General features: G+C 42.7%; 1 protein-coding gene across 2 annotated transcripts in view; it reads left to right on the top strand.

Moving 5' to 3' along the window:
• Window positions 1–17,258, top strand: part of CERS6 (ceramide synthase 6) — a 212,501-nt gene that overhangs the window by 183,254 nt on the left and 11,989 nt on the right. For both annotated transcript variants that reach the window (XM_040441028.1, XM_040441027.1), the window contains exons 7-8: window positions 7,349–7,477; window positions 10,092–10,198. In XM_040441028.1, the coding sequence (XP_040296962.1) occupies window positions 7,349–7,477; window positions 10,092–10,198 (236 nt within the window). The remainder of the gene's footprint in view (window positions 1–7,348; window positions 7,478–10,091; window positions 10,199–17,258) is intronic.

Genomic DNA, 17,258 nt, shown 5'->3' with positions numbered 1-17,258 from the left:
TTAGAGAGGATCTAATACATTTTGTGTTACTACTAGATCTGCTGACAGCTTGCTCGTATCTAATTCTGGTGCCCTGCAAGCTGTTCTGTTGCTAGAAGCTATTGGGAAGGAGCCAGTATTTCTTGAATATTTCATTTAAGAAAACCTACGTTATATCTGCATGAAATCAATGGCTATATTCCAGACCTCGGTTACTTGAGGATCACTTTGAGCTTTTTCCCATAAGAATTATTGGTGTGAATTGATTATTTCGGTGAGATTCATTAGTTTAGTAAGTAGTGTGAATTTTCTTTTAAGAACTAATACACAATACACAACCAACGGATCCACATTATAATATATAGATACGCAGCAAAAAATATCCCATGGCTATTAATTACATACACAATGCTGTTTGAAGGGGTTTTCCAGCACAATAAAAATTGGTGGTAGTGGTCCTAGTGGAGCATAAACACATGAAAGACCGGATACTCAACTCTCACCTATCCCCTCACTTCTGGCATGTTGAGCAAGGACCAGAGCAGCATCGGAACAACTGTGGTGGGAGATCGGTGAGGGTGAGTATCCACTCTTTTGTTTTTAAGCCTATCTGAACCCACTGCCACCATTTTTTATTGCACTGGAAAATCCTTTAACCTCCTAACATTAAAATTGGAAAAATCCCAAAAATGTCACTTTTTTTTTATTGTAGATTTGTAATATGTGTCTGCAGTAAATCTTGTTGGAGCACAACTCGGGGGACACTATTGCATTTTTAACCCCTTAGTGACATAATACATTTTAGCCTTAAGGACCAATAATATTTTCCACCTTTGTGCTCCAGCAGTCATAACTTTTTAATCTTTTCTTCTAAATTAGATTAGTTGTAAAGTTTTTAGGAACCATTCTAGGGTATATAAAGTGTAGTAAATAACTTTTATTATTTTATTTTTAGGGAGAAAGATACAAAAAAACTGCAATTTTAACATTATTTTGTAGAATTTATTTATGGTGTTCACTGTGTGGTAAAAAATATATAACTTTATTATGTGGGTCACTACAGTGATGATAATGCCATGTTCTATATATTTTTTTTACTATTTTTCCTTTCCTCCTGCAGGCTGTCAGCTTTGCAACTGCTCTCCCTTTTCCTCCAGACTGAAGGGGGGGGGGGGGGGAGCTGCTTTAATGGATAATATCTCTGGTTTGGTAGCAGCTAGATATATGTATTGCATTGTTTGAAAGCTGGCATTCCAAGCTTTCAAACAATACCAGAATGACAGCATTATATTCAGTACATGGGAATATATCACTATTAGAAATAAGGATGCAGTGAATACAGCTGAAGGTGAAAGTAAAAGCTTACCCTCTATTATTGCCAACTCGATTTCTAACAGTGATATCTCCTGTTTACCTTGGGCTAATGCTGTCGTTTTGGTCTTGTGTTTCAAACAAGACCAGTCCCATGCTTCTAGCTGCTACCATTCAGGAGATAGCAGCATCTAAAGCAGCCCTTCTCCCTTCCACTTCTGCCGGAGCCCAGCTGGGGTAGAATAGTTAAATACTTTTACCACAGCCCGAGCTGAGCTCTGGCAAAACAGTTAGGTGGTTAAAGGGGTTGAATGGGCTACAGGTATTGATGACCTATTCTCAGGATAAGTCATCATCACTCTGATTAATGGAGGTCCAACAACCAGCACCCCCACCTATCAGCTGAAATGGGCGCCACGGGGGCCTAAACTATTCAGTGTATGGAGCTGCAGTGGGCACTACACAGTGTATGGAGCTGTCTGCTTCTAGCTCAGTACCCTTTATAGTTTCCAGTGATGTGGCTGCCCGACACAGTTGATCGAAGGGGTGACAGATGTTGGACCCCAATGGATCTGATATCAATGACCTATCCTGAAGGTAGGTTATCAATATCTGTAGCTTAGACAACCTCCTTAATCAAAGTTTATGTAAAAAATGGTATCGTTGGAATTGTTTCATCAATGATTTTGTCTTAATGACATGGATTATTTTGATCTTAAAGGGAACCTGTCATGAGCATTTTAGCCACCAAACTATACGCACCCCTCAGTAGTCTCTGTTGACTGTAACTAGTAGTAGACTGACACCTTTTCAGTTCCAAACACCACCACATGCTTGAGAGATCTGTGTTCATATGTTTTGTGCCCTGGATGCTGATTAGATGTAGGAGGTCACCAGGACTGGGCTTTGCTAATCATATTCCTCACCATTGCCTCTTGATTGACATTTCCTCCTGAAGCCATGGATGTAATTGGTGATTTTGCACCTGAACAGGATACAGAGCAGAATACTGAATGCAAATGTGCAAGATTTAAAATTTTCTGGAGAATGCAATGAGCTGTTCATGAATAGCTATGACCCTTCTTCTCACAAGAAAGGGCAATATGACTTACATACATACATTATAGGAAAACTTTGGATGCTAATTGAAGAGGTCCATGGGCTAATTAGGAAGTAAGTAGGGGTTACGGGTGAATAATTATTCTACCCCTGCCTCATGTTAATGTCAGTTTTGGGGGTGAGAATTTTTTGGGGTTTTCTGTTACCATAACATTTTATTGTTTTGCAGTGGAGGTAGTTGTTTGAGAGCATTTTTGCTGTGTTAGATATATTTTTCAATGGTACAGAAGGATACAGAACCGACCATCTAACAATGGGTTAACGGTTTTTCATCCGAATTCGCCTTTAATATTACACTTTCCCAAAAAGTTTTGAATCTCGCAACTAAATTGTCTTGTGATTAGCAAGTCTGAATAATTGCACTTATTCTATAAAACAAAGACATTCTGTACTCTGTTACTGATCGTTTCTCCCCTAATATCATTTAGATGTCTCGAATGATCCTGATTACTGCATAACTAGGGTTTTAATCTCTCCTTTAAGTAATTGTAAGTAATTGAGCATAATTGGCAATACAGTCTCTACATCACTCATCCACACGGAGAACAGTAATCAGAGTGGTGCAGCGATCATCCTTAATGCTAACGATTCAAAATCAGTTCTAAGGCTGAACGGACGTCCAGGAGGTATCGGTACCGCAGAATTGCTGCATATGGCATTTCCATGCACAATGTAGATGGCAGCTGGTATCCCGTTCAGTCATTTGTAGTGCTGTACTTTGGGTCCCGTCATATTAAGTCATGAAAAGTGAAACATATTTGTCTTTTAAACGCTGTTGAAAAATGCTGTTCATTTACATAGTATGGCACCACCTGGTGTTTAAAGTGTATAGCAATGTGCATGTCCATCTATTGAGCTGAGCGCTGGGTCACTCTCTGTATTATAATCCTCCGTACACTATAGAGCTGACAATAGATGTGTTTTTCTTCAGTGTGCACTGCAGAGATGCTGATTAAAATGGCTCTCTTCCCTGTAGAAAGCCATTTTTATTGGCTACTCTGCAGTCAACAGATGATCACTTTGCATTAACTTGTCTAAGGGGGGAGTGACTGAGCATGCCTGACCAGCAGCATTTAGCTCATTAGGTGGACATGCACATTGCTATGCACTTTGAACCCTAGGTGGCGCCATACTATGTAAGTAGACACAACTCTTCACTGTATTGTTTACTAACACCATATCAATAGCAAATATGCTTTATTTTGTATGAGCTATGCTAGGGGAAAATTTAAATAAAACTCATTAACTAAGTTTTACCCCCTTTCCTTACTTTTTGGAATATCCAGTTGTGATATGTGCTCTGGCATCAATCCAGGCAACTCTCCTCAGAGATGTGATGCTAATATTTTGCAGCCAGTGCCAAGGGAAGCATGTTCTTTTTAACTTCTGATTTAATTGATAATGAAAGATACACTGTGAATCGAGTCATCAACAAATTTTATACCCCAAAGCACTCTTCTGACCACAAATCTTTATTATCTGGGGTCAGGAATGGCTAGGAGATTTCAGCAAGTTTGTTTAAGCTACTTGTTACACTGTATGTACATCACAACTCTTTCTAGTACAGTTACTACTGCACAAGACACAGAACATGCCCTGTATACTGTAAGTCCAGGAGTCATTTTTACCATTCTCCGGTGACAGCTATAAACCAAATTTCTAATGTTGCAGCAGGATGGTTTCCTCCATAATCACTTAAAAAAAATAAAAAAATTTAAATATTCAATGTAACAAATTCTGATACATTCCTACAGATGTAGTAGAGTTAACACTCATGCTTTATGAGATGTGTTATCTAAACTAAATGCGTTAAGCAAACACCTTCAATTGCTTTTCAATGGCTTTTGTTTCAAGATAACGCGATGAGTTAAGAAATTTGAGATAATAGTTTGAGTGTTAACCCTGCTACATCTGTATAAGTGAATGTTGTATTATGTGCAAAGAGGGACTAAAGGAAAAAGATTAGAAGCAGGGAGCTTTGGGGGCCCGTAGGTGCAATCTCCTGCCAAAATAGAATTTAGCATTTTTGGGTGGACACTGAATGTAATTATATCTGATCGGCCTCTCCTTTTACTATGCTGCTGAAGTTCGCTAACTATACTATAGCTGCCAATGATATTCTATGAATCTTACATGTTATTCTCTACAGTTCTGTATACAGAAATGTAATTCGATATTTTAGTTTTCATTTCTTTTAACTTAATTATTGAAAAACAAATTGCAGAGATCCATCATCAAGCACTGGAACCGGCTGACGAAAAATAGGACATGGCATTGTGGTACTGAAGATTTAGTTGGCACTGGTGGCCAGTATGTTATTTTGGCTGACATTATAAGGTTATCCGAATGGAATATTTCTGCTTGTTGACAGTTTTAATATATTTTGGAAATAAAAAGACTTTTTTCCGTGAATATCAGGCATCAATAATCCTTGAGCGTGACCACGAAATATTTCTGTACAAAATGTTACTTTAAAGAGTGTATTTGTTATACTGTTTAACAATGTATGAGTTTAATGTATAAATATTTGAGTTACATAAAGAGAACATACATGTCGATCTGTCACCAGATTTCACAATATGAAGTGCATACATTATTGAACAGATCTCTTAGACCTGATGACGCTGGTATACTTACTTTGAAAATCCGTGTGAGAATAGCTCTATAATCCCTTGTAAAATGTTTTCTCACTTGAAATTGAAATGAGAAATTATAACTCCAGCTAGATAGTGATAGAGCTTATGAGCTGAACTCGTTCTCCACCTATCTAGCATTTGTGACGAGCTCTTCCATGTGAACCTCCTCCACTGCTGTTACTAAAATCTCTCACTGCTCGGTACAAGTTGCAATTATGATTTATTTGATGTGAAGAAAGAGTCCATCTTCCAGCAGAACTTTAAATGTGGAATTACAGCTTATATCTCCCTTTGCTGTTTCTTTGCAGCTTGTAGCCGAAGCAAGGGAGGTGGAACACTGAAAGGAGCTTGTCAATAGAGGTTTATGGGGTGAAGATTGAGTTTAGCCAGTGAATATATTAGACTGATAAGCTCTATAGCTGGACTCCAAAAAATATTAACATCAGATGGGAAAACTTTTAAAAATGATTATACAGGCATTCTAATGTAAATCAGTAGGTTGTCCATAAACTTACCCTCCAGTGCAAAGGATGCTCTTGCAGCCACTCTCTGCTCTGGCTAATGGGTGAAGGTTCTGAAACCAGGATCCTGCCCTATATGCATAGCCCTCATAAATGCTTTATGGGTTTAATGTTTGTAAGATTCAGTGCCAATTTACAGGGGTTATGCAAGAATGGGGTGGCCCCCACTTTGCCTGACCTGTAAAGAGAAGCTTACTTACCTATTTCCTGACGCTGGCTTCCCGCTCCTTCTTCTCCCAGCCTGCGATACTCCGCTAAGCTCCCTCGCTGTAAACACTGGCTGCGGCAGTAACCGGATCCCCTCGTGTCATGTGACCATGTGTCTGGAGAAGAAGGATCGGGGAGCAAGCTCCTGGAAGCAGATAAGTGAGCTTCCCTTTACAGGTCCAGCCGAGTGGGCATACGATTGTTGTAAGGGAGCGATTCCAGTGAAATATTGTATGGAATTGTTGAAAACCCACAGTGTACTGAATAAGCCCAGTTTGTACCAAATTGTCGTTGGTCCAGATGTTCATGCAAGGTACAGTTGGTGTCCACCATAATCCATTCAACTTAGGGTACTTTCACACTAGCGTTTTTCTTTTCCGGCATAGAGTTCCGTCCTAGGGGCTCAATACCGGAAAAGAACTGATCAGTTTTATCCTCATGCATTCTGAATGGAGAGCAATCCGTTCAGGATGCATCAGGATGTCTTCAGTTCAGTCTTTTTGACTTTTCAGGAAGGAGATAATACCACAGCATGCTGCGTTTTTATCTCCGGCCTTAAAAATGGAACATTTGCCTGAATGCCGATACAGCATTTTTTTTCCATAGGAATGTATTAGAATGTTCAAATTGCGCAGACCTTCAAAAATCTGAAAAAAAATTAATACCAGATCCGTTTTGCTGGATGACACCGGAAAAACAGATCCGGTATTGTAATGCATTTTTCAGACCGATCAGGATCCTGATAAGGGTACTTTCACACTAGCGTTAGTGTGATCCGGCAGGCAGTTCCGTCGTCGGATCTGCCTGCCGGATCCGACGATCAGTGTGACAACTGACAGCATTTGTAGACGGATCCGGGTGCGGATCCGTCTACAAATGCATTGCAAGAACGGATCAGTCTCTCCGCTTGTCATGCGGATGGACGGATCTGTCTTGCAGTCTTTTTCACAGTTTTCCCAATCTTCAGTTGTTTTGCAATGCCGTATCCGGCACTAATGCAAGTCAATGGAAATGAATGAATTAAATGATCCGGCATTCCGGCGACTGATAAGGCATTTTGGACGGACATAATACCACAGCATACTGCAGTATTATGTCCGGCCAAAACACCTGACAGTGACTGAACGGAAGGCATACTGATGCAAACTGAACGGATCGCTCTCCATTCAGAATGCATTGGGACATGTCTGATCAGTTCTTTTCCGGCATAGAGCTCCTAGGACGGAACTCTCTGCCGGAAAAGAATAACGCTAGTGTGAAAGTACCCTAAGTCTGAAAAATGCCTGATCAGTCAGAAAAAATGACATGCGTTTGCCTGATCAGGCAGGCAGTTCAGGCAATGGAACTGCCTGCCAGAATCAAACAACGCACGTGTGAAAGTACCCTTACTTCTATATGAATAAATTCCGTCATCATTTTTAGGACTTTAGAGGCAATGGTCACCAGCCAGCTAAGCAGTGATCTGAACTTTATTTTTCTCAGCTCTCTTTATGGGTAATAATAATCTATTCTGTATTAAAATGATTACATAACTTGCTGCCTCCTTAAAACTGTAATCTTTATGCTCTCTTGTAGGATTTCGGAATTATGTTTCTTCACCATCTTGCAACAATATCCCTTATCACATTCTCATATGTAAACAACATGGTACGAGTAGGTACCTTGGTGATGTGCCTTCACGACATGGCGGATGTTTTGCTAGAGGTGAGACGCCTGGTTCTGTAGTAAGATGGGAGTCCTCGGTTACACTTTTGTGACTCTTCAGAGTGGTCTACGTTTATTAGAATTATCAGGCACAAACCAGGAATATGAATTTCCCTGCTTAAAACCCATATACAGTCTCTCCAACTGTCGACGAGTCACCTTGCTGACATTTCTGAGAGAAAACACGATGCAGCCTACATGAGAATTGTGAGCACAAATTCAAGAATAAATCCAAAGTTACACAAGGATGGCTTTAAGAGATTTCACTTCAAAGAAGACTTCTCTCCTACCTTTAGAATAGGGCATAAGTGTCTGATCATGTGGGGTCCAACTGCTGGGGCTTCCCACAGTCATAAAAATGGAAGTTCCTGATCCTCCATGCAAATGGATCAGTAGTGCCATACAGTATGTGACCAATGCTCCATTTAGCACTTGCCTCTATTTCTGGCAGCCCCATAGAAATGAATGGAGCAGTGGCCATGCATGCGCAGTCTGCCCTATTCACGTGGGTTATCTGTAACCTCCATTCACTTGATTGTTTGGAGTTCAAGCGCCATCAGACATTTATCCCCTTTTCTGTGGATAGAGGATGTGTGCTTTGTGGAAAGCCCCTTTAAATAAAGTACAATAATGCTAAAGACCTACCCAGAGGCGTACATAGAAATCACTGGGCCCCATAGCAAAAATCTGAATTGGGCCCCTTAACCCCGCCCACTACCCACCATGGCCCCTCCCACTTCCTGACCTGGCTCCTCCCATGCCACACCGCCATTAAATAAATTTATACATGACCTACAGTTTCCTGGGGGTGACCTGTCACATGGGATATCTGCTGCAGCCTGCAGGTCTCCTTATTTGGGGTGCCCTGTTAATCGGGACATCTGCTAGATTTTTGGGACCTGTCACATGGGACATCAGCCATGATGGTTGGGGGCCGGGGCACAGTATTTCTGGGGTTCCATGAGTCAGTAGTGGTAAATATCTCTGTGTACATTGTGCTATAATATATTTGGAATTCGGACTAGTCGGCCGGGCCAGGCACTGCTGCAGGGAGTGCAGCCGGCAGTGACACGGCAGGGACGAACGAACGGTACTTCACTTGACTGAGTCTGAGACGAGTGACTTACTTCAAGACTCAAGTTCAGGCCAGCCAGGGACACAACCGGTGCACTGCTCAGTGCTCACTCACAGTACTACTCACTGCTTCAGAGTTCAGAATCTTCCTCCGGACTCCCTCTCTCTCCTCAGCTCAGGGCAGGCACTGACTCATCTCTGGTGAAGGGCCGACGGCGAAGTTCGAGCCGATTCTCCTGCCCGCCCCCTTGCGCCACTGGCCAATCAGCAGCTGCCTCAACAGAGTTGCCTTGTGCTGATTGGCCAGCGGCACGAGCGCCACATGCAGGCTGGTGTTTGATCCTGATTCCGGCAGACGGTCAGGAGGAGGTCAGGAGGAGGTCAGGGGGGGGGGGGTGCGGCGAGGCGATTGCGGAAGATGAGTTGATGTGTTGGGGCTGGGCCCTGGGGAGAAAAGCAGCCGCATAGCCTGCTGCAGCAGGTCATGAGTGGGTCGGGCCAAATAGTGTGGGCGGGGCCTTCTCTGCGCTACGGGCCCCCCAGTGCCGCGGGCCCCATAGCAGTGGCGTGGTCTGCCTCTATGGGCGGTACGCCACTGGGCCTACAATTAGAGTAAGTCATCTATGTATAAACAGTAGGGAACCCATACCAGGACCCAGGGGCGTAGCTAAAAGCTCATGGGCCCTGGTGCAAGAGTTCAGCTTGGGCCCCCGTCCCTCAGTGCTTGTTAGCAAGGGGCAGGGGAGCACATATCCTTCCAGCTACCTGAAGCAAACATTGAAAGGGCACCCCCTCATGCCAAATTCTTAACCTAACTCCTTCCCTCCAGCCAGAGGTGTAAATTGACCAGTATGCACTTTCTATAATGCCAGTGTCTTATGTGGCACAAGGGTCTTTGGGCCCCCTCAGGTTCCTGGGCCCGGTAGCGACTGCTACCTCTGCACCCCCTATAGCTATGCCCCTGCCAGGACCCCCATCAATCTGCAAAATGAAGGGGCTGTGGTCACTTTTCTGCAGTACCTGACTCGTCCACTTTATGGGGCTATGTCTAGCACAGCAGGGCAGCCCTCTTTCCTACATATATGTATATTGCAAGAGTAGACTAACCATTAGGGCAATGTCCACAGACCCATGACCAGAAGTGGCCCACCGCCCCTTTGTCAGTTAAAAGAATGCATATTGCAAATTATACTACGTGCCCCCCCAGATCCATTTTTTAACCTAACCAAAGTGTTTCATGGTCCTAGTGGTTAGTACCAAGTCCTTCTAGATCCAGGAGTCCAAGACCAGACTTCCTAATACAAAAAGCTGCAGGGGAATATACAAGCAACCTGCCACCACCACAGCAGACTTGTGCCGCTTCTAACACTTTAATACATTTCTTGAGCTTGAACAGAAAGATAATATGCTCAAGTCTGTTACGTCCGTGTTAATTTTCATCCACAAAAGCAATTTTCGGCACAGAAATAAGAAAAAAATATGTCAGCGGTTAGTAGCTGTCAGTCGGCTTACAATTACTGTCTGTTCTTTTACATTCTAGGCGGCCAAAATGGCAAATTATTCCAAATGTCAAAAACTGTGCGACCTCCTATTTGTCGTGTTCGCTCTGGTGTTCGTGATTGCTAGACTTGGTGTATTCCCTTTATGGTAAGTAATGATGACACTGAAGAAAATAACTTCTGCTGTGAAAGGATAATCATTTACCAGGCCTGGTAACTTCCTTGGTATGTAATAATGCCAGCTTCTTGCTTTTACGTTTTTTGGGGGGTTTTTCTGTTGATATTGATCCTCCTTTGCCCCTTTTGTCAGCTTTAAAATGTTTTTTTCTGGAAGCATAGATTCTGGGAAAAAAATATATAATCCAGTTTTTAAATGTGAGCTCTATGTGAGTTTCAGGCGTTTTTGCCTTTTTTTAAACTATGGTTTTAAGTCTTATACAGAAGACTATGGACCAAACACTAGATTAAATCCAACCCCAGAGTATGCTGCGATGTAAAAAAAAAAAGCTACGGATGTCAAATATGCCAATAATCAAAACACAATGGGGGAAATTTTAAGGGGTTTTCCAGTGCTTAGATATTAATGATCTATCCTCAGTAATTAATATCAGTTCGTGGGGATCCAACCGCAATGATCACTTGTTTTGAGCAGCCAGTACCAGAAAATATATAGTTGGCAAAAGGCTCTATTCACGGTGTTGTTAACAGTGCCAGTGTACTGCAGCTTAGCTCCCATTCACCTGAAGCTGCAGTACCCTCTAGGAGCAACGGGGGCGTTGCTATTACACCTACGGAGGCTCTGCTCCCTACAACTGCCGCGCCCTCTGCACTGATTGACAGGACCAGGTAGTGGAAACACCATCATGCCTCTCCCTGTCAATCAAAGTGCAGAGTGTGCGGCAGTTGTAGGGAGAGCAGAGCCTCTAGGTGTAACGGCAACGCCCCCGTTGCTCCTAGAGGCTCATTTGCATATATTAAAACTTCATTTTTCTCAGCAATGTGGGCACATACGAACATGGGACCAACACAGATGCCTTCAGCTGCCAAGCGCACATGTAACAGCACAGCCAGTTTCCTAGGGACAAGTCTGCTGACAGATGCCCTTTAAATTTTTGGAACTTACAAAGTGAAAGGCACATTTTTCAAGGCTATGTAATACTTTAAATAAGTTTGCCAAGATTTTTATAGGATAGGTCATCAGTATCTGATCGGTGGCGGTCTGACACCCAGGACCCCTGCCAATCAGCAGTTAGCTGCCTTCTCTCAACTTCACCTAGTCCAGTGATGACACGTTCATCTGTCACGTGGCCTAGGAGCAGAGCTCAGCCCTATTTAAGTGAGATACCAAGCAATACTATATACAGAGCTGTGCTTGGTAAGCTTGCGAAGGCAGCCGCGCAAACAGGAGCAATGGCGCTTTCTCAAACAGCTGATCAGCGGGGTACTGCTTTTCTTATCACGGGAAGTCTGCCATGGGTCATCTCTAAACACAACCTTTGTTAAAGTCCTTTGTTTCCTTTTGTAATTTTGTTTTTATGTTCCACCCAACTGAGTATGTGAATGGAATCGGCAGTCTTCCAACCTTCCAGAACTGAGTTTATGATCTGAACAAGCTGATTATCTTCTTACTTTACCCTCTTCATTAAACAGTAAAATCCGCTCCATTACTCATTTTACTTTTATTGCAAATTGCGTTACTGGTAGATTGGCCTTGACTGGTAGATTACTTGACATAAACCTAGAACTGCTTCAAGTATTAAGGGGGTGTGCATCTTATCTTAAAGCCATTCTTCAGACCACAAGGCAATTAAACAAATCTACCATTTACATATGCAAATTGAATAGGATCAGAAACCTTTATATTGTGCTAGCATTACTATATTAGGTTAGTAAAGGAAATTATTGTATTATAACTGCTATTCTAATAATATGTAATACTTTATCTTCCTGGCAGCTCAGCATGAGGTGGGTGTGCGGCTACTTTGTTTTACCTCCTGTCTCCTGTAGTGGATCCAGTATCATGGTGTCAACTTGCACATACACACTGGCACTTCTCACCTAGTGGATAGGGATGAGTGAACCTCTGGAAGTTCGGGTTCACCGGGTTCGGTTAAACTTCAGGTCAAAGTTCAGGTTTGGGACCCAAACTTGACCCCGAACCCCATTGAAGTCAATGGGGACCCAAACTTCCCTTTATTATATGGTGAGCCTGGTGACATCATCGTGCACATCGCAGGTCCTGAATGAAGATAGAAGAGACTGCTGCAGCGGGTTCCAGGACCCGAACCCGGACTTTTTCAGCTAAGATAATCTGAAATGCTGTTTTGTTCACTTGGAAATGAGTAGTACTGTAATTAGGGATGAGTGAACCCGTGGAAGTTCGGATTCACTAGGTTCGGCCGAACTTCAGGTCAAAGTTCGGGTTCCGGACTCGAACGTGACCCCAAACCCTATTGAAGTCAATAATGACCCGAACTGCACTTTATTATTTTCCATTATAACATAATTATATTGGAAAATAATAGCATTCTTAACACAGAATGCAAAAGAATATGGCCATTTAGGGGTTAAACCCCCCTTCCACAAACAACTCACCTCATCCACTTGATTGCGCTGCTGCAGTCTCTTTTATCTTCATTCTGCAGGACCTGCCAAAGGACCTGCGATGTGCGCGATGACGTCACTGCTCTCACCCCATGGGAGAGTGCAGTGACGTCATCGCTCACATTGCAGGTCCTGCTGAATGAAGATAGAAGAGACTGCTGCAGTGCGATCAGGTGGATGAGGGGAGTGGTTGTTTTTTTTTAACCCCTAAATTGCCATACTCTTTTGCATTCTGTATTAAGAATGCTATTATTTTCCGACATAACCATGTTATAAAGGAAAATAATAAAGTGAAGTTCGTGTCCCCATTGACTTCAATGGGGTTCGGGGTCAAGTTCGGGTCCCGAACCCAAACTTTGACCTGAAGTTCAGCCGAACCTGGTGAACCCAAACTTCCTAATTACATTTCCCAGTGAAAAAAACTGTATTTCAGATTATCTTATGCAGTCTTCTCACCAAGGGTATAGGTATGGAGGGTACAAAAGTAGCAGTTGCGCCCAAAAAAACTTCAACCGCTTAAGAAAACAACAGTGTACTCAAATTAGAAGAAAGCACTCCAAAGGTACCTGCTCATTTAAGCCGAGCCATATGTGCATCAATCTTTGGAAATTATGATGTTTATGTTAGTGACTACCTTTAGTTAGGTTGCACTAATTTTGAGGCTGCAATCTTTATTCCTTTATTTGCTTTCAGATCCCTTAATATTCAGTTTGCAACCTCCTGCTAGTGACTGCTGTGAATGGGCACAATTCTTAGTGGAATACCTGGTGCCCAGTGGTGTACTCTCCGCCAGTGACTGATGCCCCACTAACTAGTCCACAACTAGGCTGGCAAGAGCTCAAAGGGCAGGGATAATGCTATATAGGCAGCCAGAGCCAGGCTTACGCGTCATGCTCACGACCATCTTTTTTTCACAGATCCATGTGACGATCCGAGGATCTCACTGCAGGTACTATTCTCATCTGTCTTGCTATTGATAAGAGTGAGGAAAACATGGAATGCACACATAAGCTATCATTTTTCAAGGATTCATATTTTGCAGATCGAAACTCAGATATGGCCATGTGCCCTCATATGGAGCGTGTACAGTGTTTCTACTTTTGCTGACAGCGAACGGTTCATTTTCAGTCCATATAACAAACATTCTTGATCCTATTTGCCATGTCAGCGAGTTATTTGTGGGCTCATTGCTTTGGATTCATCAGCTTAAACATCCAGTGAAGATTTTCATTAGTGAGTCAAAGACTTTACTTACTAATATGCAATATACACTTGAAGCTGAAATAAAGGCAGTGCTACGACAGGAATCACTGCACCAACCAACTGGTTTGACTTTGGTCTAAACCTAAGGGTGTTGTCCTGGCAGTCCTCTGGTATTCACCCTTTGACCCCTTTATAAAGATCTGGACTTTGCTGCTAGGAACTACCAGACTGCTACCTCTTGGAGTAGTCCTGGTGTATTTGACAGCTGTCTCACGGGGATTAGAGACACTTGTACGGTGCAGCGAAGGAGACAGGCAAAAACTCGTAGACTTTAATAGGCAGAGGTCAAGGCAGACAGAATACGTGCAAATCCATGAAACAGGTCGAAGGTCAGGGAAGGCAGAAAAGGGCCAGTACAGTAATCAGGCACAGGTCAGGCAGAAAAAGGTTCACCGTCATGAATCAGGCACAGGTCAGTACACAGGCAGACAAACAGAACACCTTTACAGGGACTTAGGACACTAAGAGACCTCTGGGGGAAGGTGCTTCAGGTTACCAGCAATTGGCTAGTAAAGATTAGGGTACTAGCTCTAGAAGAGCCAGAGGGAGAGCGCTCATGCACCCTATAGGCACTGAAGGAGGTATCTTGCCTATAGCAGGCTGGAGCATGCAAAAAGAGACAGGACGGGCCTGTCCTGACAATGCCAACTTAAGGTGAGTCTAGTCCACTTGCTTACTAGAGCAGGACAGTGGCAGCTAGCAACTGCTACGGTTACCTTGAAGTTCATTTTCTAGGATCTTCTGATTACTGATGACCCAGAAAAATGGATTGATGAGAAGTTTTTTTACCTGTAAATGAAATACTTAAGATGCCCTTGTATTGACAGAATGGCTATTTATCTTTATAGCTGACATGTAATACTACGGTTGCCCTCAACCAGTCAGCTGTTTGCTCGGTGTTACAGATGTGGTCAGCTGAGATGACCTCTTTAAGGATTCTCGCTATCAGGTTCTCCTCCAGTTTACAGAAGAACTCATGAGGTCCCTGATCTTATCAGGTGAACCCTTCTAGGAATGTCCAAAGTGTACAATCCCTTTAAGCATTGACATTGACTGTGTATTTGTAAATAGCTTCAGTATTAAATTTGGTGTATTTAGCAATACTGAAGAAATAGGTACGAAATCCAGCTCTTGACAAGCAAGTGGCTCTTTATTTACGGTGCGGTAAAAACTTCCAACAGACAAACGCAAAGGAACGTCTACGCGTTTTCGGACCCTTGTATTCCGGTCCTTATTGATGTCATGAATAAGGACCGGAATACAAGGGTCCAAAACGTGTAGACGTACCTTTGAGTTTGTCCGTTTGTCTGTTGGAAGTTTTTACCGCACCGCAAATAAAGAACCACTTGCTTGTCAAGAGCTGGATTTTGTACCTTCTTCTTCAGTACTCACACAGCCGTGTCCAGGCTGTAATCCGAGCTCACAACAGGTGGAACAGGTGAGAGCTGCTTTTTCCTGCGTTATATTTAGCAATACTGTCTGCAGACCCTTATGGGGTCATTTATCATTTTAGGTTGTTTTTGTGTCAGTTTTAAATCTAGCTTTGCTTTGCGTGCCCGCACCAAATTTAGGAACAGGTACACCTTAATTATATATCTGGTGTGAGTGTAATGTGGCCAGTTGGTTGCCTGACGTGGGTTGCGCCTTTTTCCGACTTTTGCAAAAGTCGAACATCGTAAATGAGCCATAATGTAGGTCTAATCTCACTTTAGCTCTTAGACATAGACCACTGTGAAAAGTGGCGAGGAATGCGAAATGTCACAAATGTTAACCAAATGTCTCAAAAAATGTCGCAGTTGCCATGACTTTTTTTTAGACCTCAAAACTGACGTATCTGATTTCATAAATGTCCCCCCTTAAACTCTAGTGAGCAATCTTCTTCTGGCAGAGAGGACATTGACATTTCCTTCTCATTGTGTCTTCTGCCTACAGCATTAAAACATTTAGCAAAAATCAAGGGTAGGTTTCAGAAAAATGTTTTGCCCGTACACCATTGACTTGCTTAATTGAAGTGTCATTTTCTTTTCCTGCGGTATGTGGAAGAAAGCTGCATTGCAGAACACTGACCCACACACGTGCGCTTGAGCATCATTCGCTGCATTAACCTCTATTGCTAGTCAAGCCACACAGGCTGTCTACCTGCTAAGTAGCTATTCTGTTTCCATAGATATATAATATCTGGACTGCAGATTTCAAGTGCACCTGTAATCAGGGCAATTGCTAGATTTCTTTCGTTTTGTTGATAGAGCATATTGCATCCTTCTAGGCAGGCAGCTGTGTGCTCTGCATGGGGCTGCAGGGAAGTCACTGCCCAGGATTGAGCATATATAGGATAAGTAACGTGCACAGCCCCGGGTGGAAGTGGAATGCTCAATCCTGGACAGCCACTTCCCTAAAGCTCTCTGCTTTTAAGACATGGAACACTCCTGGGAGATTTCTTTTTTTTTTCCTTATTCGATAGGACTTAATGTGCTATATAAATAACATCTAGCAATTACTGCGCTGAAATGTCCTCTTTAAGGGCAATAAGAATGAGAATAATTATCCAACCGCACCTTGCCGCACAATTCCAATCAGTATAGAAAATGCTACGGTATGGCCATTATAACCCTGTGAGATGACAAAAACAGGAAATAGGGATGTGATTATTATTTTTTCTTATGGTAGGTAAGGTTCAGAGAGTACAGTATAAGGCTACTTTCACACTAGCATTTTTTTCCTGTATCCGGTAGGGTCCAGCGAAAACGCTTCCGTTACTGATAATACAACCGTCTGCATCCGTTATGAACGGATCCGGTTGTATCATCTTTAACATTGCCAAGACGGATCCGTCATTAACTCCATTGAAAGCCAATGGGGGACGGAGCCGTTTTCTATTGTGGCAGAGAAAACGGATCCGTCCCCATTGACTTGCATTAGGGGGTCGTGCCGGATCCGTCTTGCTCCGCATCCCAGGACGGAAAGCAAACTACTACATGTTGCGGTTTGCTCTCCGGTATGGGAACGCAACTAAACGGAACGGAATGCATTTTGGAGGATTCCGTTCTGTTCAGTTTTGTCCCCATTGACAATGAATGGGGACAAAACTGAAGCATTTTGTTTCCGGTATTGAGCCCCTATGACGGATCTCAATACTGGAAAACTTAAACGCTAGTGTGAAAGTAGCCTAACTCTAACTTACGGTATCGTTTTGATTTGAGGATTAAAACATCAGTGCTTATTAATTTTGTGTACTACATTACTAGAGTTTGGATTTCTTTTTTTCTGGTGCAGAGCTCTAAATCCTCTATATAATGTTAATTGGCCCCCACTTTAAAGTGTAACTGTCATTCTTTTTTATT

This window comes from Bufo bufo, chromosome 7, assembly GCF_905171765.1.
Source record: "Bufo bufo chromosome 7, aBufBuf1.1, whole genome shotgun sequence".
Classification (NCBI taxonomy): Eukaryota; Metazoa; Chordata; class Amphibia; order Anura; family Bufonidae; genus Bufo; species Bufo bufo.
The sequence above is the reverse complement of the archived record's forward strand: the minus strand, read 5'-3'. Positions and strand labels throughout refer to the sequence as shown.